Source organism: Myotis nattereri (genome assembly GCF_964212035.1).
Source record: "Myotis nattereri genome assembly, chromosome: 10".
Classification (NCBI taxonomy): Eukaryota; Metazoa; Chordata; class Mammalia; order Chiroptera; family Vespertilionidae; genus Myotis; species Myotis nattereri.
The window spans coordinates 72,059,589-72,083,239 of NC_138085.1; the positions used below are offsets into that span (position 1 = coordinate 72,059,589).

Genomic DNA, 23,651 nt, shown 5'->3' on the forward strand with positions numbered 1-23,651 from the left:
TGCTATGGTCCTGAACCGGGTCCTGGTAAGTCCCGGTCTGTTCTCAAATCTGGCAGGAGGATTACAGTGGGAGGGAGTAAGAAACCCGCACTGTACATCTATTTTTTAGTTCCCAGAATGACAGGGACCCCCATGGTCACATCTATGCGTGACCTTATATTTCAACACTCTTTGAGGAGGCAACATCAGTGAATCCTGGGGCCTAACCGCCAGAAGCACCCCACCGCTCGGGAAAAGCACAGGCCCTAAAACTTAATGAAAGACGTGTGGCCTGAAACAAACATGAGCCATCTTCACCGTCTCACTTTAACATAGACATGTCTCTTACTTTACTAAGTCTCAAAATATATGGTTCCTTTGTACATACATACACAAACACTTTTAAACATAAATATCAAATTCAAGAAAATCAGATGGGTAGATAAATTTAGGAAGCAAACAGGATAGGATAGAAGGCCAATCACCAGATTTTACAAATGATCATCTGAAATCCTTCTCTGGACATTCAACTTGATATGTTATCCTAAATATCCCGTATCACATGGTCCGCAAGGTCTTCCTTTAGGATTCTGAAGCAATTAGTAGCCATACTTGTCGTTAAGATGGGTCCTGCCATCTCCACTTTGACCTACATCAGAGTATAAAAAAAGAAAGGAAGACATTCAATTTTCCAAGGTCAGGAGGGAAAAGAAAAGACATCAGTGGACCAAAAAGTAAGACACAGAGCACATAAAGGTTTCATTTGACTTTTTGCATACAATTTCAAAATATGGTCCTCTTTTCACTTTACCCTAACATTAGCAGACAAAAGAGCATATGTGAATTTCTATTAATTACTAATATATTAGAAACCCAATCCACAGAAAAATCAACCTGTGATAAGCATAGGGGAAACAAGAATCTTCTATATGGCCATAAGGATATATGTATGAATGTAAATGGCCACAATGTCTATAGAATTCGATTTATAATATCTTTAGCCCTAGCTGATTTGGCTCAGTGGATAGAGCATCAGCCTGCAGACTGAAAGATCCGGGTTCGATTCAGGTCAAGGGCACATGTCAGGGTTGCAGGCTCAATTCCCAGTGGGGGGGTGTGCAGGAGGCAGCCAATCAATGATACTCTCTTATCATTGATGCTTCTATCTCTCTCTCCCTCTCCCTTCCTTTCTGAAATCAGTAAAAAAAAAAAAAAAAAAAAAATGTTCATAGCCTCTGATCCAGCATGTAATTTTTATGAATATTTTTCTACACATGTAGCTCTGCACTTGTAAAATTACATGTTAGAGGTTACTTATTACAGAGTTGTTTGTAATGGCAAAAGAATGGAAACACAGCAAACATTCATTAAATAAATAAAGGTATATCCATACCATAAAAGAGAACTATGCAACCATACACACACACACCCCTATAAATAACTATGGAAGAGCCCCTATATAGCGATAAGTGCAAAAGAGCAAGGCACAGAATATGCTTCCAATTTTGTAAATTACATTGTTTGCCTTATCTGGAATAAGAAAAACATTTATATGAATAAGCATTCAAAGTGACATAATTAGAAAATATTTCATTGTAGGAAACCCCAAATAACACCCCTTTCTGCCTTATTTGGAAAACATCTCAACAACATTTTCTAATATAAGTTTTGTATAGTATGAAAAGAAAGGGTTGATTAAAAGGATAAACTTATTTCTATGATATCCTACTTGAGAAAAAAGGCGAATACTCTTATTTTATTCTTGTGTTATTATTTATTAAATATTGTATTATTTATTTGTATTAAATTATAAACCTACTTTTGTCCAGCCCTATATATTACATATTCATAAGTGTACATCACTAAATCTTAGAGGAAAAGAAAAGTAAAAACAATCTACCTTCAGGTGGGACCCACACACAGTAGTCTGGGTCATCTTCTGGATATGTGGAGGAAAGTGTTGGTGGAAGCTGGAAAGAAAAGATAGGTTTTTTTATTCAAATTTTTTTAACTCTTTAAAAAAATTTTTTTTAACTCTAAGAATTATTGTCCTATGCCTGTCAGAACATCCCCAGGTTATATGTTAGGTTTCTCTCTCCCTCTCCCTTTCTCTCTAAAATCAATTTTTTAAAAAAATATATTTATTTATTTATTTATTTATTTATTTTTAAGAGAGAACAGCCCAGCCGGAGTGGCTCAGTGGTTGAGCATCAATCTATAAACCAGGAGGTCACTGTTCGATTCCAGGTCTGGGCACATGCCCAGGTTGCGCGCTCAATCCCCACAAGGGACATGGAAGAGGCAGCTGATCAATGATTCTCTCTCTTCACTGATGTTTCTATCTCTCCCTCTCCCTTCCTCTCTGAAATCAATAAAAATCTATTTAAAAAAACAACAACAACAACAAAGAGAGAACAGTTCCCATTAATGATCTTGACATAAGTAATCAAAAAATGGGAGCATTCTCTCTCTGAAACTTGATTATTTTTTTCCCTGTAAAGCATCAACGAGCTGATTTCAGAGAGAGTGAAGTGATGTTTTTTAAAAGGGGCAGTTAACACGGGTCTCAGTTCTTTCCTGTAGAGAAAACTTTGGCATTTGCCTTTTGATCTAAGTACAGGAACAAATTAGCATAGCTGACTTGATGGTTATCCTTTGAAAGACCTGTTTGCAAGTTGGTCTTAGCTGGCATCTGGGAACTTGGATATCAGGAAGGTTCCTACTATCCTAACTGATAAGAGCGGCTCACTGTGCCTGAACTGTTAATAAAAACAACGTGATTGATGCTGAACACTTGCTTTCCTTCTGGGAGAATGGAATTTGGGTACATGCCAGTCATGAGGTGAGCCTATGTGATCTCAGTCCTTAATAAAAACCCTGGATACTGAGTCTCTAATGAGGTTTCCTGGTTAGCAACATTTCACAAATTGTCACAACTCGTTGTCAGGGGAATTAAACACATCCTGTGTGACTCCACTGGAAAAGGACCTTAGGAATTTTGTGCCCCAGACTTCACCCCGTGTGCCTTTCCCTTTGCTGACTGTGCTTGGCATATACTTTTGCTGCAGTAAATCACAGCTGTGAGTACAACCACATGCTGAGTCCTGTGAGGCTTCTTGTGAATTACCTAGCCTGAGGGTGGTCTTAAGGACCTCCCCACTCAACCCAGCAATCTCATTTCTGGGAACTTACTATATCCATACAAAATTATGTATATACAAGATTATTTATAGCACTGTTGTAATAAAAGACTGGAAACAACACAAGTGCCTGTCTACAGGGAGCTGGTTAAATAGAGTAGATTCATACAGTAGGAAGCTCTTGGTGTACTCATAAACAGTGATTTCCATGATAGGTTAAAAAACAAACAAGATGTAGCCCTGGCCGGTGTTTCTCAATGGTTAGAGTGTCGGCCTGCACACCAAAGGGTTGCAGGCTCGATTCCCAGTTAAGGGCACATACTTGGATTGCAGGTTCGATCCTCCGTTGGGGTGAGTGCAAGAGGCAGCCAAGTGATGTGTCTCTTTCACATCAGTTTCTCTCTCCTCTGTCTCTCTCTCCATCCCTCCCTCCTTTCCACTCTCTCTGAAAAACAATGGAAACAATATCCTCAGGTGAGGATTAACAACAACAAAATAAGATGCAGAATGCAGTACATTACATCCTACCTTCTGTGAAATAAAAGGAGGAAAATAAGAATATATTACTCAAGTGACTTTTTATGGCATACTAGGATATGAAGATTCACAAATTAATAAAAGCAATATGTGAGCAATTCTAAGGAGCAGGGTAGATGGAGATAAGAATAGAGAACTCAAAAAGTAAACGCTCAAAAATAAAAATAGAGCCCAGGCTTCTAGAAGTGGGGATATAAGGCAGTTGAGAACTCTGCTAAGACAGTCCCTTCAGATTCATTCGTTTGGATGTGGTCCATGACAAGGGGATTCATTTCTACTTCCAGAGAAGTGAAGATTATGACTAAAGCACTTACTTTGCCTGGACCAGGAGCTTTCTTTTTCTTCAATTCATCTCTATTTTTCCCATATTCATTCTTTGATACTAATTTAAGGAAAAGAAAAAAAAAAGGGGGCAATAGCTATTTCAAAATAAATAGAAAAAAACATTCTTTCCACAAGAGCATTATATTTATTGAAGAAAACATGTACCAATCAAATTCTCAAAAATTCCTTCTACTATTGTAAAGACTATATATTAAGATAATTTCCCCTTCACTAATAACCCTAGTTTTCAAATCCTAAAGCTATTCTACAAACTTGAATATAATCACTCCATTTGAATAGGTGAAGGAGAATGGAGCTGACTTTACTTACCACAGTTTAACCATTACAGTTAAAAGCAGTAGAAAAACAGAAAAAAGTCCTTTGACTAGGCCAAACTGTCAACCAATTTCTTTTAGTAGTTTTGGAATCACTCCCATGATAGGCACGCATTCAATTTGGGGAAAAGTAAAATTGTGGAGGGCTTTGCATGGCCCGAGGAAAAGAAAGACAAATAGGATGGTATCAAACATAAACCTCTCAGATATATTCCAGTTCTCTCCAGGGCCCGGCAGCAGCATCCACCCAGTGTCTTAAAGGCCATTCTCTGTGCTACCTCAGGCCAGCTGCCACCCCTCCGCTGTGAAGAGCAGCAAAGGAGTCGGCTGTGCTACTTGCCTGAGGGTTCCTCATGTGATGCAGCTGTTTCATTAATGTCTTGATCATCTTTATTCTGTTCCACTTGGCTGAGTTGAGACCTGTTTTCTATAAAACGCAAAACCAAAGCATATTGTTATTATTTAATTCCTGGTGGGAAACCAGGAAAACAAAAACAGAAGCAAGGAAAGCTAAATACACAATCATCCAGTTTTACTATCATTAGCTTCAACTAAAATTAAGTTTTCAATAAATGTGCCTCCAGATGTCTAACATAGAATCACCAATTTCCCACTTTAAAAACTGGCCACTTCTAAGATAAAACTTTTAGCAATACTTACCAAAGCCTTAAAAATGTACATATTCCTTGAAATGTACATATCCTAGAAATTCTACTTCCAGGAACATATTCAAAGAAAATAATCAGAGATGGAGAAACTAAGATGGCGGCATAGATAAACACCGGGAAATAGTCGCCTCCCACAACAATTGAAAATTAGCCCAAAGGACGGAGCAAACATCGTCCAAAACAACAGGAAGGCTGGCTGAGTGTAATTTCTACAACTAGAAGAAAAGAAAAGCACGCTGAGAGCCAGAGGAGCTGCGGAGGCTGAGTGCAGAGGTACGCGGCGGCTCGCGCGCACGGAAAGGGGGTGGCACCTGAGGACGCGGCTGTCTTTTTGAATCACAAGCTCCCGACTGCTCTGATCTCCGGTTCCGGGAAGTCTCTGGGGACCCAGGTCTCATACGGGCAGAGGCTGCTCTCTCAGGCGGCAGCGGGCGAACTTGGGGGCGGATTTTCCTCGGAGGTGCTTGCAGCCATTGCCGGGACACTGAGACGCGCGACTCCGGGCGCGGAGAATCAGCCATAGCTTCTTTCTCCGGCCTTTTGCCTCCCTGAGACCCCGCCCCACCCGGGCTGCGGCAGAGGCTTTTGCATGTGAATGCCCCAGAACTTTGCAACCTGATAATTACCTAACTTCAGCCGGGCCAGCCAGACCCGGAACTTCCAAGAGAAGGCCCAAGGCCCCGCAGCGGCTTGCATTGCTTCACAGCTGAGCCTCTTCGTAGTTCCTGCTGTGTGGCCTCAGGCAGGGGCTGAATTAGCACCTCCTTAGATCCAGGAGCCACTGTACCCAGTGGTCAGAGGGGGTCCATTCTCCCACTTCAGACACAGCTGCTTCCCACAGCCAATTGGCCTGGAGGTCAATTCCTCCCAGTGATCCTACAACAAGCGAGGCACCAAGAGTGCACCAAGAGTGTCCACCCCGGGTAACTGGGGAGGCTGAGCCACTGGGCCCTACAGGACACCTGGCGCGCAGGCCACTCTATCAACACAGGGAAGCAGCCAAAATGCGGAGACAAAGAAACAGGTCACAATTGGCAGAAACGGAGGAGGCCAGACGACTGGATATAGAGTTCAAGGCCACGTTTATAAGGTTTGTTAAGAATTTTATGGAAACCGCCGATAAATTTAATGAATCCCTCAAGGAGTATGGTGAGACCATGGAGGTCATGAAAAAGGACCAATTAGAAATTATGCATACACTGACTGAAATAAAGAATACTTTACAGAGCTCCAACAGCAGACAAGAGGATCCCAAGAATCAAGTCAAAGATTTGAAATGCAAAGAAACAAAAAATACCCAACCGAAAAAGAAAAAAGAAAAGAGATTCAAAAAATATGAAGATAGTGTAAGGAACCTCTGGGACAACTTCAAGCGTACCAACATCAGAATTATAGGGGTACCAGAAGAAAAGAGAGGGCAAGATATTGAAAACCTTTTTGAAGAAATAATGACAGAAAACTTCCCCCACCTGGTGAAAGAAATGGACTTACAAGTCCAGGAAGCGCAGAGAACCCCAAACAAAAGGAATCCAAAGAGGACCACACCAAGACACATCATAATTAAAATGCCAAGAGCAAAAGATAAAGAGAGAATCTTAAAAGCAGCAAGAGAAAGACAGTCAGTTACCTACAAGGGAGTACCCATCCGACTGTCAGCTGATTTCTCAACAGAAACCATGCAGGCCAGAAGAGAGTGGCAAGAAATATTCAAAGAGATGAATAGCAAGAACCTGCAACCAAGATTACTTTATCCAGCAAAGCTATCATTCAGAATGGAAGGTCAGATAAAGAGCTTCACGGATAAGAATAAGCTAAAGGAGTTCATCACCACCAAACCAGCATTATATGAAAAGCTGAAAGGTATTCTTTAAGAAGAGGAAGAAGAAAAAGGAACTCTTACCATTTGCCACAGCATGGATGGAACTGGAGAGCGGATAAATACCACAAGATCTCACTTATTTGTGGAATATAATGAACAACATAAACTGATGAACAAGGACTGATCCAGAGACGGAGAGGCATTGATTGGACTGTCGGGCCTTGGAGGGAAGGTAGGGGAGGGTGGGGGCAAGGGGGAAAGATCAACCAAAGGACTTATATGCAAGCATATAGGCCTAACCAATGGACACGGACAACGGGGGGGTGAGGGGGTGAGCGGGGAGAGGGGGGGTAGAGGGTACACATATGTAATATCTTAATCAATAAAAAATATTAAAAAAAAAAAAAAAAAAAAAAGAAAATAATCAGAGATGAGCACTAAGATTTTATTATATACAAGTATGTTTAAAATAGCCAAAATTAACAGATACCTTCCCTGTCTAACAACAGGGAGTTGATTAAATAAGTTACGGCACATGTATGTAATGGACCACTATGTCCCTTATTGAACCACATTTTTAAAGTATATTTTAAAACACAGGTTATAAAATAGCATGTACAATATGATCCCAATGTTGTTAAACAAACAAACAAATAAAAAGGCCTAAAGTAATTCTAACAGCTACAGATTTACTAATTAATGTATCTCATAAACCAAATTTAAAGTTTGCTATTTTTACACACACATATTTGCTTTGGTCCTTTAAACAAACAAAAATACAAAAGTACAATACTAACTTTTCCCCTTTCTGCTGTATGGATCAAAGACCAGAATTATAAAAAGTAAATATAAGAACCATTTTTGAAAAGCCTAAGCATTTTGCCAATAACTAAAGGAGAATGGAAAAAAAAAAAAAAAGATTTACCTCTCTCAGAGAAGGAAATGGTAATTTTTTAAACAACTGAAGGTGATTCAAGAGAAGGTCTCCATACCAGGCCTGGTGTTTTATGCAGACAAGACATGCACACACTCTCACACACATTTAATGCCAGTTCTTGGTTGTTTTTTCCCCCTTGCTCCCTATTTTCTGTGCAGACTCAATCCTGCTAAGCAGTTTGGCCATAAGGAAAATAACCCTGCAGTGGACCAGGATAAGAGGATACTAGAAAGATAAACAATCATCTTTCGGGATGGGATCATGGGCGTTTTCTATTTTCTTCTTTGGCCTTTCCTGTATGATTCAGTTTCTAAATGAGCATAAATGCCTTTTACAACTGAAGAAAATACTTTTAAAAACCAATCAATTCCCTTTTTCTTCAAACTTTGCTGTGGTGGGTAAATGCTATATGCAGGTTCTCTGCTAGGCACCATGGACAAAAAAATGAATGTCATGATGCTTCCTGAGAAGTATGTCCAGTGGGTATAATTATGCTTAGCATCTGCTTTGGGATGGGTGACAAATGAGTAAGGGGAGGCTTGTCTTGAGACCACCTGACCAGGACTCACCATCTACCATATTCCACTGCTCTCCAATCATATAGTGGCAACAGCTCAGGACTGACCACAGTAGCCAGAGTTTCAGATTCTATAGCTTTCAATTTTCCATAATTGAACAGACTGAACATACCTGCCCTTATTTTGCAATGAGGATAAAAAATGACTGGCAGTTAAAGCAAGCATGTTTACAAAATCAGTTGTATCACATATCACAAAGTATTGCAAAGTCAAAACGTGCACAGGCAAGAACTAGCTCTGCTTTTTCAAAGCTACCCACAATTAACTCAAATGCATTATATAAAGAAATACCTTACCATGCTGTTTTGTTTCTTTAGAACACGTGAGATCAATGGGAGGACTCATCTCCTGCACTGCTTCTTCTGGCCCTCTCCTCTGCTGTAGCCTACTGCTTCCAGCCTCCACTTTGCTCTCTTCCTGATCCTCCTTTTCTTTCTCTTCCTCCTCCTCTTCCTCCTCCTCCTCTTCCACTTCAGGCTCATCCTTCATTTTCATTAGAGCTGGTGGGAGTTCAGGACGCTTGGGGGGTAACTTCTGTAAGGGAAACAAAACCCTGAACAAGCTGTTCTACATAATGAGAAAGAAACAAATCTCTACAGAGTTAAGCTAAATGTGTAGAATGTCTAACCTCAATATGCTGATAAACCCTGCAGAAGTTTGCTGGAAGTGAGACTTTCACCTGAACTTTTATCCATCTATGAACCCTTAACGAGTATTTTTGTTAGTTTCTAGGTCAAAGAATATTAAGTATGAAACACTGGAAACAGCATGTAAAGAACTAAAGCATTGCCGAAACCGGTTTGGCTCAGTGGATAGAGCGTCGGCCTGTGGACTGAAGGGTCCCAGGTTCGATTCCGGTCAAGGGCATGTACCTGGGTTGCGGGCACATCCCCAGTAGGAGATGTGCAGAAGGCAGCTGATCGATGTTTCTCTCTCATCGATGTTTCTGACTCTCTATCCCTCTCCCTTCCTCTCTGTAAAAAATCAATAAGAGAAAAACAAAAAAAAAGAACTAAAGCATTTATTCCAGGTGAGTATCAGCTACAGGAATTCTGTCCTGTTACCCACTTATGATGTTAAAGGATCTTAATTCATTACAAAACCTTCTAGGGAGCAAATCAGACACACATTTCTAAGAAATAAATCAGTGATTCCAAAACAATCTTTTCATCTTAGATCTAACACAATTTCAAGGAAATAAGACATGTAAGTAAAATAGGTCCCGAGAAAGGCATTTCTTGAAGAATAAGGCCAACTATTCTTATATATATTTTGTTTTGTTTTGTTTTGTTTTTTTGAGAGGGGGGGAGGGGGAGAGAAGCACTGATGTGAGACAGAAACATCAATCGATTGCCTCCTGTATGTGTCCCGACCAGGGATCAAAACCACAAACTAGGTGTGTGTCCCGACCAGGAACTGAACCCCTACAACCTTTTGGTGTATGGGACAACACTCCAACCAACTGAGCCACCAGGTCAGGGCAAGAACTTTCAATAAAATTATTAGGAAAAGTAGATCACAGCTTAAGGAATAGAGAGAAGGTACCAAAGTATATGTTGGGTATATTATGTTTTAAACAAAGGATTTATTTCAGTAATCATCTAAGAAGAGCTTTTTAGTCAAGGTTTTTCTTCTAACTAAAGCCCATGTATCCTCCTCCCAACCCCCTCCCTCCCCACCCCACCCCACCCCACCCCTGACACACACAAGACAGAAAAGCTTCCATCTAAGATTGGGAAACCACATACTCACTCAGAACATATGGGTAGGACTTCAGACCTCTGCCACCAGAGGGCAGTTTTCCCTAACTGTTGGCTGAATTAGGTATCCCCAAGATTCATACGTTGAAGTCCCAATCCCCAATACCTCAGAATGTACCTATATTTGGAGATGAGATCTTTAAAGAGGTGACTAAGTAAAAATAAGGATGGAGCCCTAATCCAATATAAGAAGGGAGGTGCACATGCACAGAGGGATGACCATGTAAAGAGGCAGCAAGAAGGCAGCCTTCTATAAGCCAAGGAAAGAGGTCTCAGAGGAAGCCAACCAACCCTGCTGGCACCTTGATCTTAGACTCCTAGCCCCCAGAATTGTGATAAAATAAATTGCTGTTGGTTAAGCCACCCAGGCTGTGGTATTTTGTTATGGCAGCCCTAACACACTAAAACACAAGGTGTAGCTCTTTGGCTTGATGAAAACCTTTTAAAAGCTGAAACTACAAATAGGGATGGATGTACCTAAAACAAAAATATACATAAGTGAACTATTAGAGAATAGTAGAAAGATCACAAACTCAACAGACAGAAGACCTGAATCTGACTGCCAGTCCAATTACTTACTAATGATGTAATCTTATATGTAACCTCTCTGACCCAGTTTCCTCCTGGTGAGAGGTAATAATTCCCACACATCACAAGGTTTTGGAAGGACTGAATAAAGGAAAAACCACATGACAGAGCCAGGCGCATAGACTATGCTACTAACAAGTGTTAGCTGAGCCTGGAGAGAAGCATTTAATGCAGGAGACCCTTTCTTAAATGTAATAGTCATCACATATTAGTCCACTGGTATTCTAATTTATAAATCAGTTACATGTAAACTGATTGGCATAAACTGAAGAGAAAAAATCCAAGAGCCAAGACCTGGGAAAGATGTGATCATACCAAGTTCACAGCCCTTTTCCACATTACTATGAAAAAAAAAATATCTCATTCTATGAAATGAGTCATCTGAGCTTTGAAAAGAGAAAAATTAGCTCAGATAACTCAAAAGCTAGAAGTTTAACACCTTGACCCACAACTTACCCCTACTGTCCCAGTTTTTAATTTGAATTTGCTTCCTCCTTTCATGGCACCAAAGAGAGGCAATGTAAGCTTTTTAGCTTTGTTTTCAGCATCTATAGTGTGACTTTCAGTCCTAGAAATAAAGAATAATTATACAAATCTATTCCAGTGAGGCCAAGAATTTATCTAAAAACACAATGACACTGACAAAGAAACATTTAGCAAATCAAAAATTTCCACATATGAAAGAGGACTTCAGGCCAGCAGAGTCTGAATGGACAATGACACTACAGATAGTCAAATACAGAGCTATTAAGGACAAGAAGAGGCTCCGGCTCCTACCTTAGTCTAGTAATTTACACCATACTACATGATTTCATATTCATAAAGTGATGCTTACAGTGCAAAGGTCACTGGCAATGTGTAAGATGATCCCACCCCCACTAAGTGGCAGGAGATGGATCCATGGTGTAAAGCCCTATTTTCACCAACATCTGAACAGGGGACTCAAAGAACCTTACTTACCTGGAGTCCACACTTATAACCACACAACTCTGAGCACAGTTGATTAAAAAGAAAAAAAAAGTGTGTGTGCGTGCGCGTGTGTGTGGTGGGAGGCAGGATATCCTATGTAGTGAGTAATGACAAAAACATAATGAGACCCTACAATGATGAGTTTGTCAATGTTCTCATTGGCTTGACGACGTCATAAAAGCTAAGCCCACTAGGGTAAAGTTGAGGAAGGGCAAAATGAAGATACTGTAGAAAGTAGAAGAAAAAAATAGTCTCTCCCCACCCCCCGCCCCCCAAAGAATAGCAGCCTGGCCAGCATGGCTCAGTGGTTAAGCGTGGACCTATGAACCAGGTCACAGTTTGATTCCTGGTTGGGGCACATGCCAGGGCAGTGGGCTCAATCCCCAATGTGGGGCATGCAGGAAGCAGCCAATCAATGATTCTCTCTCATCATTGATGTTTCTCTCTCTCTCTCTCCCTCCCTCTCCTTTCCTCTCTAAAATCAGCAAGAATATATATTTTTTTAAAAAGAGGTGCCTCTCAATATGTAAATATTCATCTATGCAATGCACCCAGCATCAAGTGCACGTTTTGTACTCAGTGGTGAGTACGAAAAGAGAGAGGTACAGGAATAAACGCTGACAATCTAAAGCAGCACTGTTCAATACAGAATTTTCTGCATTGATGGGAATGTTCTATTTCTGTGCCATCCAATACAGTAGCCACTAGTCACATGTGCCTCTTGAGCACATGAAATTGCCTAGGGTGACTGAGAAAATGAAATTTGAATCTTACGTAATTTAAATATCATATGTGATTACTGGGTGCTGACTGGACAACACTGACCTAAAGGGAAAAAAACTTTCTGTAGTTAACTACCTTTGTAAGTGAATGAACCCATCTAGGCAACAACACCTTTGGAGATGCTCACCTGGTTTCTGTTTACTACGAGTTGCTTATTTCTAAAACAACCTAATCAACATTTTCAATATCTGTTGAGACCACATAGAATAAATCTTTTAAAAATATTGTCAAGTTGTAAGACTGGGATGGAGACTTGACTTGGGGTGGTGTACAGATTATGTGTTGTAAAAGTGTGCACCTGAAAACAGTGTCACCCCAATCAGTTCTATAAAAGGAAAAGAAAAAAAAAGATTGGATCTCTCTCTCTCTCTCTCTCTCTCTCTCTCTCTCTCTCTCTCTCTCTCACACACACACACACACACACACACACACACACTAGCCAACTTTGGGGAAAATTAATCTCGAAATCTTATTTATAAATTACTCAAAAATCTTCTGGATGTCTGCAAATGGATTTGGGTTAATCTCTTCTAATAATCTCCCCAAAATCAGTTCACAATAGAATCAACTTCAGGGGATTATGCTTTCTCCCCCTTTAAAGGAAGAAATTACCCATTTTTTAAAAGTATTTTTATTAAACTGTTATCAACTGGTTCTTAGGAATAAGAGATACAGGCATTAGCCCTGACTGGTTTGGCTCAGTGGATAGAGCATCAGCCTGCAGACTGAGGGGTCCTGGGTTCGATTCTGGTCAAGGGCATGTACCTTGGTTGTGGGCACATCCCCAGTAAGGGGTATGCAGGAGGCAGCTGATCGATATTTCTCTCTCATCGAGTTTCTAATTCTCTATCCCTCTCCCTTCCTCTCTGTAAAAAATCAATAAAATATATTTTTTAAAAAAGAGAGAGATACAGGCATTAAAATGACTATCTGTGTGAGCACACTATGCAATAAACAAATCATGTGTAATAGAATTGTAAACTTGAAACTTATGTAATGTTATTAACCAATATCAGCCCAATGAATTTAATTTAGAAAAAAAGAATTTAAATAGTCTGTATTCACCTGTGGTTTTAAAATCATAGATGGTATTACATTATAGTATTTGTATTTCTCTTATGAGTGAGGTTGAGCATCTTTTTATGTAATTAAGAGCTATTTGTATTTCTTTTTCAGTGGCTGTCAGTTGACAACCTTTGCCCATTTTTCTCTTGGGTGTATGGTTGTCTCTTTATCATTCATTAGTCTTTACACATTAGGGAAATGGGCCTTTTGCACACGTTGCTCTTTAAAAAGTTTACTCTGCACTAAAAGATGAAGTATAAAATTCAGAGCTTTCCAATGAAACAGATATTAATAGTTTCCTCTAAAAATCTGTAGGTGTCTAGAGTTCACAAATTAAATGAGTTTTTAGTTACTCTATGAAATGACTGCCTTCTGTGCTTTAAAGTGTTTCTTATATTCTATGTCTATTCAAAAATAATTATCTAAAAAGATAAAAATATAATTCAACATGTTATCTATGCAAACATGCTTATTTAAACTAGAGGCCTGGTGCATGAAATTCGTGCACTGGGGAGGTGGAGGGGGATCCCTCAGCCCGGCCTGCACACTCTCGCAGTCCAGGACCCCTCAGTGGATGTCCGCCTGCCGGCTTAGGCCTGATCCCCGGCAGGCAGACATCCCTTTCGCAGTCTAGGGCTCTCGCAGTCTGGGACCCCTCATTCCTTACTGTGGGAGAGGCTCCTGCCACCGCCACCGCACTTGCCAGCTGTGAGCCCGGCTTCTGGCTAAGCGGCGCTCCTTCTGTGGGAGCGCACTGACCACCAAGGGGCAGCTCCTGTGTTGAGCATCTGCCCCCTGGTGGTCAGTGCACATCATAGTGACTGGTCATTCTGGTAGTTCCACCGTAATGGTTGCTTAGGCTTTTATTATATAGACTAGAGGCCCGGTGCACAAAAATTTATGCACTCGGGGGTAGGGGGTCCCTCAGCCTGGCCTGTGCCCTTTCACAGTCTGGGACACCTCGGGGGTGACCACTTGCTGGCTTAGGCCTGCTCCCCAGGGTATTGGGCCAGGATGGCAATCAGACATCCCTCTGGCAGCCCGGCAGCCCTCGGGGGATGTCCACTTGCCAGCGGGGAGCAGGCCTACGCTGCAGTCAGACATCCTTAGCGCTGCTGAGGAGGCAGGAGAGGCTCCCACCACCACTGCTGTACTGGCAGCCATCAGCCTGGCTTGCGGCTGAGCAGAGCTCCCAATGTAAGAGCGCCCTGACCACCAGCGGGCAGCTCCTGCATTGAGCATCTGCCCCCTGGTGGTCAGTGTGTGTCATAGTGACCAGTCATTCCCAGTCTTTCTGCTGTTAGGGTCAGTTTGCATATTACCCTTTTACTATATAGGATAGAGGCCTGGTGCACGGGTGGGGGCCGGCTGGTTTGCCTTGAAGGGTGTCCCGCTTGGGTGCCTGGCCAGCCTGGATGAGGGGATGATGGCTGTTTGCAGCTGGTCACACCCCCTTCAGGGTGGGGGTCCCCACTGGGGTGCCTGGCCAGCCGTTTTCAGGCTGGCGGGCAACTGAAGCTCCCAACCTCTCCTTTTTTTCTTTCTTTTTTTTTTTTTATTCTGGGATTTATTTACCTTCTATGGCTGTCACTGGAGCTGAGAGCCGGCTCCAGCTCTGAGGCCCGGCTCCAGCTCTGAGGCTGTGGCTGGCTGAAAGCAGGTATCTGGGTTTGTTTACCTTCTATAATTGAAACATTGTTGCTGCCGAAACCGGTTTGACTCAGTGGATAGAGCGTCGGCCTGTGGACTGAAAGGTCCCAGGTTCGATTCCGGTCAAGGGCATGTACCTGGGTTGCAGGCACATCCCCAGTGGGAGATGTGCAGAAGGCAGCTGATCGATGTTTCTAACTATCTCTCTCCCTTCCTCTCTGTAAAAAAATCAATAAAATATATTAAAAAAAAAAAAAAGCCTTTAAAAGAAAAAAAAAAAAAGAAACATTGTTGCCATCACTGCTGCTCTAAGCTCTGAGGCCGAAGCTGGCTGAAAGCAGGTATCTGGAGCTTGTTTAGCTTCTATAATTGCACCTTTGTTGCTTAGAGTGTAGCTTAGAGCAGGGCGAGGCAGGCAGGGAACGTTGGCTTCCTCCGTCACTGGAGCAAGCAAGCCTCCTGTTTGCTTCAGCTGCCTGGCTGCCGGCCGCCATCTTGGTTGGCAGTTAATTTGCATATCTCGCTGATTAGCCAATGGGAAGGGTAGCGAAGTTATGGTTAATTACCATGTTTCTCTATTATTAGATAGGATTCCAAGTATATATCACTGTGAGCACTTTGTAAATTATATGAATGTCTAATCACTATGTTGTACACCTGAAACTAATATAATATTGCATATCAACTGTAATTGAAAAATAATTTTAGAAATTTTAAACACAAATAAATGAATAATGATTACAAAGAAAAAAATTTTTTAAATAAAACTTCAAGTATAACTAAGACTTACTTTTTTAGTTCTGGAATCTCTGCTGGCTTTACAATTTTTATCAACCCTTTCAGTCTCTGTTGTTCTTTCCTCAGTTCAAAAGTTCTCAGATGAAGTTTCTTCCGGGACACACCATCTAATGCACTCCCTGATTTCATTTCCGACATAAATGCATCTAAAGAGTCCTGAGATGCTGACTCAGATAGAGCTGTCAGGAAAGGGATAATGCATGTTTAGAAAGATGGTCGCAAATTTTTAAAATACAGCCAAAGTCACTAACATAGAGTTGGACAAATGACATTGATATTAGGAATAAGGAAACAGGTTATAGCTGAGAGGCTGTGAGACATCACCTTGCCTCATTCCCTTCATCTATTAAATAGAGAATTTACATTAAATAATGTATAATGTCCTTCCTAGCTCCTTAGAAAGGCTCCACATTCTGTACATCTTATTAACCAATGTAGTCCAGTGCCTACTATAATGCACTATATATGGTCAATACTCAATAAGTATTTGAGTCATTGCCTTACCTTTGCTTGAGGTTTTCAGTCTCTCAGAAATGTCAGAGAGTTCCCTTTCAGCATCATTCAACTTTGCAACCTGTGACGCCCAAAGTAACAGGGTTAGCAAATGTTTTTCTTCTTTCAAAATATGGTAGCTTCCTCCTCTTATTTTCACTATTGTTATAAGTTTTAAGAAGATTAATTCGAAGTCTGGTTAAATCTGTTCCTTACAGAGTTAACATTTTTCATTTGTTTATTTAATTCTAATTGAGCCCTAACCGGTTTGGCTCAGTGGATAGAGCGTCTGAAAGGTCCCAGGTTCGATTCCGGTCAAGGGCATGTACCTAGGTTGCATGCACATCCCCAGTAGGGGGTGTGCAGGAGGCAGCTGGTCAATGTTTCTCTCTCATCGATGTTTCTAACTCTCTATCCCTCTCCCTTCCTCTCTGTAAAAAAATCAATAAAATATATTTTTTTAAAAATTCTAATTGAATTAGTTCCTGAATTAAAGAACTCAGAATTAAACAGAATAAATGTATAGAACACAGACTTTATTTTAATCAAAATAAAAAGTTCAAGCTATCTGTTTTCAATAATAAATCAAAAGGATAGATGCTGGTCATGTTTTAAACTCTGAATACCACTTAATATAGTGAAAACACCTGCTACCTTATGATAATTTCATGAAGACTACACTGCTTAAAACTATTAAACATCAACAACAACAAATAAAAGACTATTATCAAATAATACTCCTCGAGCGTCCTACCATCGCGCGAGAAATAACTGCTCCTTGAGATTGTGCTGGCCATCAAAGGGAGAAACTAAGATGGCGGCATAGATAAACACCGGGAAATTGTCGCCTCACACAACAATTGAAAAATACCGCAAAGGATGGAGCAAACATCGTCCAGAACAACAGGAAGCCTGGCTGAGTGTAAATTCTACAACTAGAAGAAAAGAGGGGCACGCTGAGAGCCAGAGGAGCTGCGGAGGTGAAGTGCAGAGGTACGGCGGCGGCTCGCGCGCACGGAAAGGGGGTGGCACCTGAGGACGCGGCTGTCTTTTTGAATCACAAGCTCCCGACTGCTCTGAACTCCGGTTCCAGCAAGTCTCTGGGGACCCAGGACTCATACAGGGAGAAGCTGGTCTGTCAGGCGGCAGCGGGCGAACTTGAGGGCGGCTTTCCCTCAGAGGTGCTTGCAGCCGTTACCGGGACACTGAGACGTGCGACTCCGGGCGCGGAGAATCAGCCATAGCTTCTTTCTCCGCCCTTTTGACTCCCTGAGACCCCGCCCCACCCAGGCTGCGGCAGAGGCTTTTGCATGTGAATGTACCTAACTACAGCCCAGCCAGGCAGACCCGAACTTCCAAGAGAAGGCCCAGGGCCCCTCAGCGGCTTGCATTGCTTCACAGCTGAGCCTCTTCGTGGCTCCTGCTGTGTGGCCTCAGGCAGAGGCTGAATTAGCACCTCCTTAGATCCAGGAGTCACTGTGCCCAGTGGTCAGAGGGGGACCATTCTCCCACTTCAGACACGGCTGATTCCCACAGCCGGTTGGCCTGGCGGTCAATTCCTCCCAGTGATCCTACAACAACCAAGGCACCAAGAGTGCACCAAGAGTGTCCACCCCAGGTAACTGGGGAGACTGAGCCACTGGGCCCTACAGGACACCGGGCGCGCAGGGCCACTCTATCAACACAGGGAAGCAGCCAAAATGCGGAGACAAAGAAACAGGTCACGAATGGCAGAAATGGAGGAAAGCAAACGACTGGATATAGAGTTCAAGGCCACGTTTATAAGGTTTGTCAAGAATTTTATGGAAACCGCCGATAAATTTAATGAATCCCTCAATGAGTATAGTGAGACCATGGAGGACATGAAAAAGGACCAACTAGAAATTAAGCATACACTGACTGAAATAAAGAATAATTTACAGAGATCCAAAAGCAGATAAGAGGATCCCAAGAATCAAGTCAAAGATTTGAAATACAAAGAAACAAAAAATACCCAACCGAAAAAGAAAAAAGAAAAGAGATTCAAAAAATATGAAGATAGTGTAAGGAACCTCTGGGACAACTTCAAGCGTACCAACATCAGAATTATAGGGGTACCAGAAGGAGAGAGAGGGCAAGATATTGAAAACCTTTTTGAAGAAATAATGACAGAAAACTTCCCTCACCTGGTGAAAGAAATGGACTTACAAGTCCAGGAAGCGCAGAGAACCCCAAACAAAAGGAACCCAAAGAGGACCACACCAAGACACATCATAATTAAAATGCCAAGAGCAAAAGATAAAGAGAGAATCTTAAAAGCAGCAAGAGAAAGACAGTCAGTTACCTACAAGGGAGTACCCATTCGACTGTCAGCTGATTTCTCAACAGAAACCATGCAGGCCAGAAGAGAGTGGCAAGAAATATTCAAAGAGATGAATAGCAAGAACCTGCAACCAAGATTACTTTATCCAGCAAAGCTATCGTTCAGAATGGAAGGTCAGATAAAGAGCTTCACGGATAAGAAAAAGCTAAAGGAGTTCATTACCACCAAACCAGTATTATATGAAATGCTGAAAGGTTCTTTAAGAAGAGGAAGAAGAAAAAGGAACTCTTACCATTTGCCACAGCATGGATGGAACTGGAGAGCGGATAAATACCACAGGATCTCACTCATTTGTGGAATATAATGAACAACATAAACTGATGAACAAGGACTGATCCAGAGACGGAGAGGCTTTGATTGGACTGTCGGGCCTTTGAGGGAAGGTAGGGGAGGGTGGGGGCAAGGGGGAAAGATCAACCAAAGGACTTATATGCAAGCATATAGGCCTAACCAATGGACACGGACAACGGGGGGGTGAGGGCATGAGCGAAGGGGGGGGGGGGTAGAGGGTACACATATGTAACATCTTAATCAATAAAAAATAAAAAAAAATAAAAAAAAATAATACTCCTCAAAATTCCTTTCATGATTTTTGACTGCCAGAAACCTAAAGTCAGTTTCACCTCAGAATGTCCCAATTTGGAACTTTTTCCTTTTTCTTTTTTGTTTTGTGTGTGTGTGGGGGGGGAGGGGGGGGTGGAGTGTAACATCATATCCAAAGAATGTTCACTAACAGACCAATATTCACCTAGAGGTGGATAGAGACTCTAGCAGCAAGCCAAAGTTTTTCCCAACTTGCATAAGACTAGTTGTTTGTTGCCATCAAATTTGCAGATCACAAACATTATACTTCAATACCAGATTTCAATGCTACTGCTTTTGTGATTATAAAAATAATTTAAATATATTATTTTATTTAAAATATTAAACTACCACAGCTACTTCTATAAGTAAAACTTGCCAAGGATTCAAAGGTCTCTGGCTTCTCATCAATCTTCCCAGCCTTCTTCATTCGGTTCAGCCGTTTCTTCTCAACCAGGCCAGTCCGATCAAGAAATGTGTCATCATCACTGTCATAAAAGTCTTCATCTTCCCAGTTCTTTGCTTTCCTTTTCCGAGATACTAGAGGTAAATAAAATATATGGTAATAAAATAAGTTTTGAAAAAGAAAGAAGGCAAGTAGGTAAGCAGCTTAAAATATCACCACCTGCCCTAACTGGTTTGGTTCAGTGGATAGAGTGTCGGTCTGTGGACTGAAGGGTCCCAGGTTCGATTCCGGTCAAGGGGACATGCCCAGGTTGCGGGCTCGATCCCCAGTGGGGGGCGTGCAAGAGGCAGCAGATCAATGATTCTCTCTCATCATTGATGTGTCTCTCTCTCTCTCTCTGTCTCTCTCTCTCTCTGTCTCTCTCTCTCCCTCCCTTTCTCTATGAAATCAATAAAAATATATATATTTTTAAAGTACTTAATAAAAAAAATCACCATCAATTATTATCAGACAGGATTCAACAAAAGGCAAACTACATATGAAAGCAAAGGACTACACCTGGGAGACACTAAGCTAAGTGAAATAAAACCAGACACAAGACACGTATTGCGTGACTCCACTGATAGCAGGTACCTGTAATAGTCAAATTCATAGAGACAGGAAGTAGAACAGTGATTACCAGAGGCCAAGAGGGAAGTTAGTGTTTAACAGCTACAAAGATTCGATATGGGATGATGACAAAGTTCTGGAGATGGACAGTAGTGATGGTTGTACAACAATGTGAATATATTTAATGCCACTGAACTTTACACTTAAAAATGCTTAAAATGGTCAATTTTATGTTATGTATATCTTACCACAATAAAAAATTAAAACAAAGGGCTAATTTATTTAATAAGCAAAAGGCTCTAAAAAATCAGTGAGTAAAAAAGGGAAGTGATAAATGAGGAAAAGGCCAATAATCCAAAAGAATATTTGAAAAAGAATAACAGCAGTTCATGTTAAAAGAAATAAAATGATCAACAAACATTTAAAAAGATGTTAAACTTTTAAAAATTAATTTAATACAAATTAAATCAATGAAATACCACTTCTCACCTATTAGAGTAGAAAAAAACATTAAAAAGTAAATAACAATCTAATGAACAAAATAAACTGATGAACAAAATAGATACAGAGACATAGAAGCATCGAACAGACTGACTAATTTCAGAGGGAAGATGGGAGTGGGGTTGGGGCAGGGGGGAGATTAACCAAGGAATTTATAGGAATACTAGAGGCCTGATGCACAAAATTCATGCAAGAGTAGGCCATCCTTCCCCTGGCTGCCAGCACCGGCTTCCCTCTGGCACCTGGGACCTGGGCTTCCCTCCAGCCGCCAGCAGGCACCTGAGACCCGGGCTTCCCCTGCAGCCCCAGCTTCGTCCAGAAGGTTGTCTGCAAGGACGTCCGGTCTAACTAGAATATTATGCTTCTATTATTATAGACTAGAGGCCCAGTGCATGAATTTCTGCATGGGTGGGGTCCGCCGGCCCACCCTGATGGGGGCCCATTGGGCCGGGCCAGCGGGGGAGAGGGGCCACGGGCGGTTGGCCAGCCGGCCCCGCCCAAATTGGGGTGTTGGGGGTCGATTGGGAGATGGGCAGTCCAGGGGGTGGAGGGGGCCGATGGGGGCCCATATCAGGCTGCTGGGCTGCCACAGTGCGCTGTCATAACCACCACTGGTTCGGGTCGTTCTGGTCGTTCCACCGTTCTGGTCTCTGGGCTTTCATAGAGAGAGATATGCATAGCCAGGGACACAGACAATAGTGTGGGGAGGCCTGGGAGAGGAGGGTAGAGGGTGGAAGGGGATCAATGGGGAAAAAAACAAAGGGGACATCTGTAATACTTTCAACAATAAAGATACATTTTTAAGAAAAGAACCCCTTTCCAAAAAAATTTTAAGGTGTTGTAAAATTGTTTTATGGGGTGAAAAATGTTCATCATTACAGTAAATTAAAGGATTAAAGAAAAAGCATAATTCTATTACACAGAAAAAGTTTGAAGAAACAGTTTTGTCTGTAATACAGCAGGCCCGTGTATAAAGTTATTTTGTTTTAATGTTGATGAAAAAAAAGGTTAATAACAAAACAAACAACAAAAACGGTTAATAAGCAATTTGGCAAGAGTATGAGGAGATGGACTCTCAAACAGTATGCTGGGAATGTATACTGATATAAACTTTTTCATGTTCAATCTTACATCTGTCAACATTAAAAACATATTGATCCAGCCCTAGCTGGTTTGGCTCAGTAGATAGAGGATTGGCCTTCGGAATGAAGGGTCCCGGGTTTGATTCCAGTCAAGGGCACATGCTCATGTTGCAGGCTTAATCCCCAGTAGGGGGCATGCAGGAGGCAGCCAATCAATAATTCTCTCTCATCATTGATGTTTCTATCTCTCTCTCCCTCTCCCTCTCTGAAATCAATAAATATATTGATCCAACAATTCCACTTCTAGGAATTTATACTATGAAATCAAGCATCATTATTTCTAACTGAAAATGGAAAGCCCATCAACAAGGGACTATGGTAACTATTAGTTTTTTGTCTACTCTATACCATCTTACTTCCCTTGTTATGTTAAAATTTAGAAGTACCCCCTTTCCTGTAGAAAACTCTTTGACCAAACTATTCACTAAGAGTAAAGCTAGAATAATTATATTTTCAGAATGAAGGGTTTAATAGTTTACTTGCCGCATATCTTTTCTTTTTTCAGGAATCCACTAGGAGATGTCCACCAAAACAAGAGAGCAAACCAAGAAAAATGAAAAGATGTGAAATCCATTGAAGACTATCATCATCCATGCCCTCGACTGTTGTATCTTTTTAACCTGCCGAAACCACGGAAGGATGTGTCCCACTAAAACAAAGGAGTAAGCCAAGAAATCTGAGCATATGAGAATCAAGAAACAGAAATTCCAACCCCAGAGAGAGAGGAAGGGAGAGATAGAGACAGAGAGAAACATCGGTCAGTTGCCTCTCCTATGCATCCCAACTGGGGATCAAACCCGCAAGCTTTTTGGTGCCCAGGATGATGCTCCAACCAACTGAGCCACTTGGCCAGGTGCCAGTTTTTAAAATGAGATAAGCAATGTAATGATGTGGATAATTTCCACAATACATTCTTATGTTAAAAAAAAAATAAATCACAAAAGAATATAAATAATTTAATTGCATTTGTGTACAAGTGTTTGTTTTTTGTTAAAGGATCCAGTTCAAAACACACATCTGTATGCAGATAACATGTCTGAAAGAACATAAACAATGGCTACCTTAAGGTTTGAGGTAGAGAATTTTTTCTTCTCACTTCATTGAAGTCTGTACAATTTACATTTTCCCCCTAAAAAAAGGTTTTATCTTTTATGTTAAAATTCCCTTCCCTCTTTTTCTTTTCTTTTCTTTCTTTCTTTTCTTTTTTTTTTAACCATTTGCACACCATAAGCATCTATAGAGGCAAGCAGCAGACTTTTTAAATTCAAAATATCGTGGCAGTTAACTGGTTAAGAAAAAAGTGTTCCTACTCACCTGCCTCCTGCCGCAGCAATCCCAAAGTATCAAGGATTCGACAAGCTTCCAGTGAACACTGGATCATTGCTTCTTTTTTCTTTCCTAAGTGAATGGCCTCAGCCACCAGCTGTTTTCCAGTTGAATCATCCACGGGTAATCTGCATTGGTTTAGAGGAAATTATAGCACAGCACTAAGCTCTGATCCTCACACAAAATAATTAATATTTTATGGTAATAGTCATGTTTTTTAAGATGGCTTTTCAAACTCTCGGTTCATTTTGTTCTATCTTGCCAAGGTTAGATTTCGACTCTTTTCTTTCCACCTCTTACC

The 23,651-nt window shown here is 41.3% G+C and overlaps 1 protein-coding gene across 1 annotated transcript in view; it reads right to left on the reverse strand.

The window, feature by feature from the left end:
* Positions 1–301: 301 nt before the first annotated feature.
* The window catches only part of SLC4A1AP (solute carrier family 4 member 1 adaptor protein), a 28,456-nt gene continuing 5,106 nt past the window's right edge, over positions 302–23,651 (reverse strand). The window contains exons 5-14 of the mRNA XM_081100979.1: positions 23,339–23,478; positions 19,746–19,906; positions 16,435–16,504; positions 15,923–16,109; positions 11,122–11,233; positions 8,614–8,851; positions 4,656–4,742; positions 3,971–4,038; positions 1,880–1,949; positions 302–628 (exon numbers count right to left, since the gene is read on the reverse strand). Of these exons, the coding sequence (XP_080957105.1) occupies positions 579–628; positions 1,880–1,949; positions 3,971–4,038; positions 4,656–4,742; positions 8,614–8,851; positions 11,122–11,233; positions 15,923–16,109; positions 16,435–16,504; positions 19,746–19,906; positions 23,339–23,478 (1,183 nt within the window). The 3' untranslated portion in view covers positions 302–578. The remainder of the gene's footprint in view (positions 629–1,879; positions 1,950–3,970; positions 4,039–4,655; positions 4,743–8,613; positions 8,852–11,121; positions 11,234–15,922; positions 16,110–16,434; positions 16,505–19,745; positions 19,907–23,338; positions 23,479–23,651) is intronic.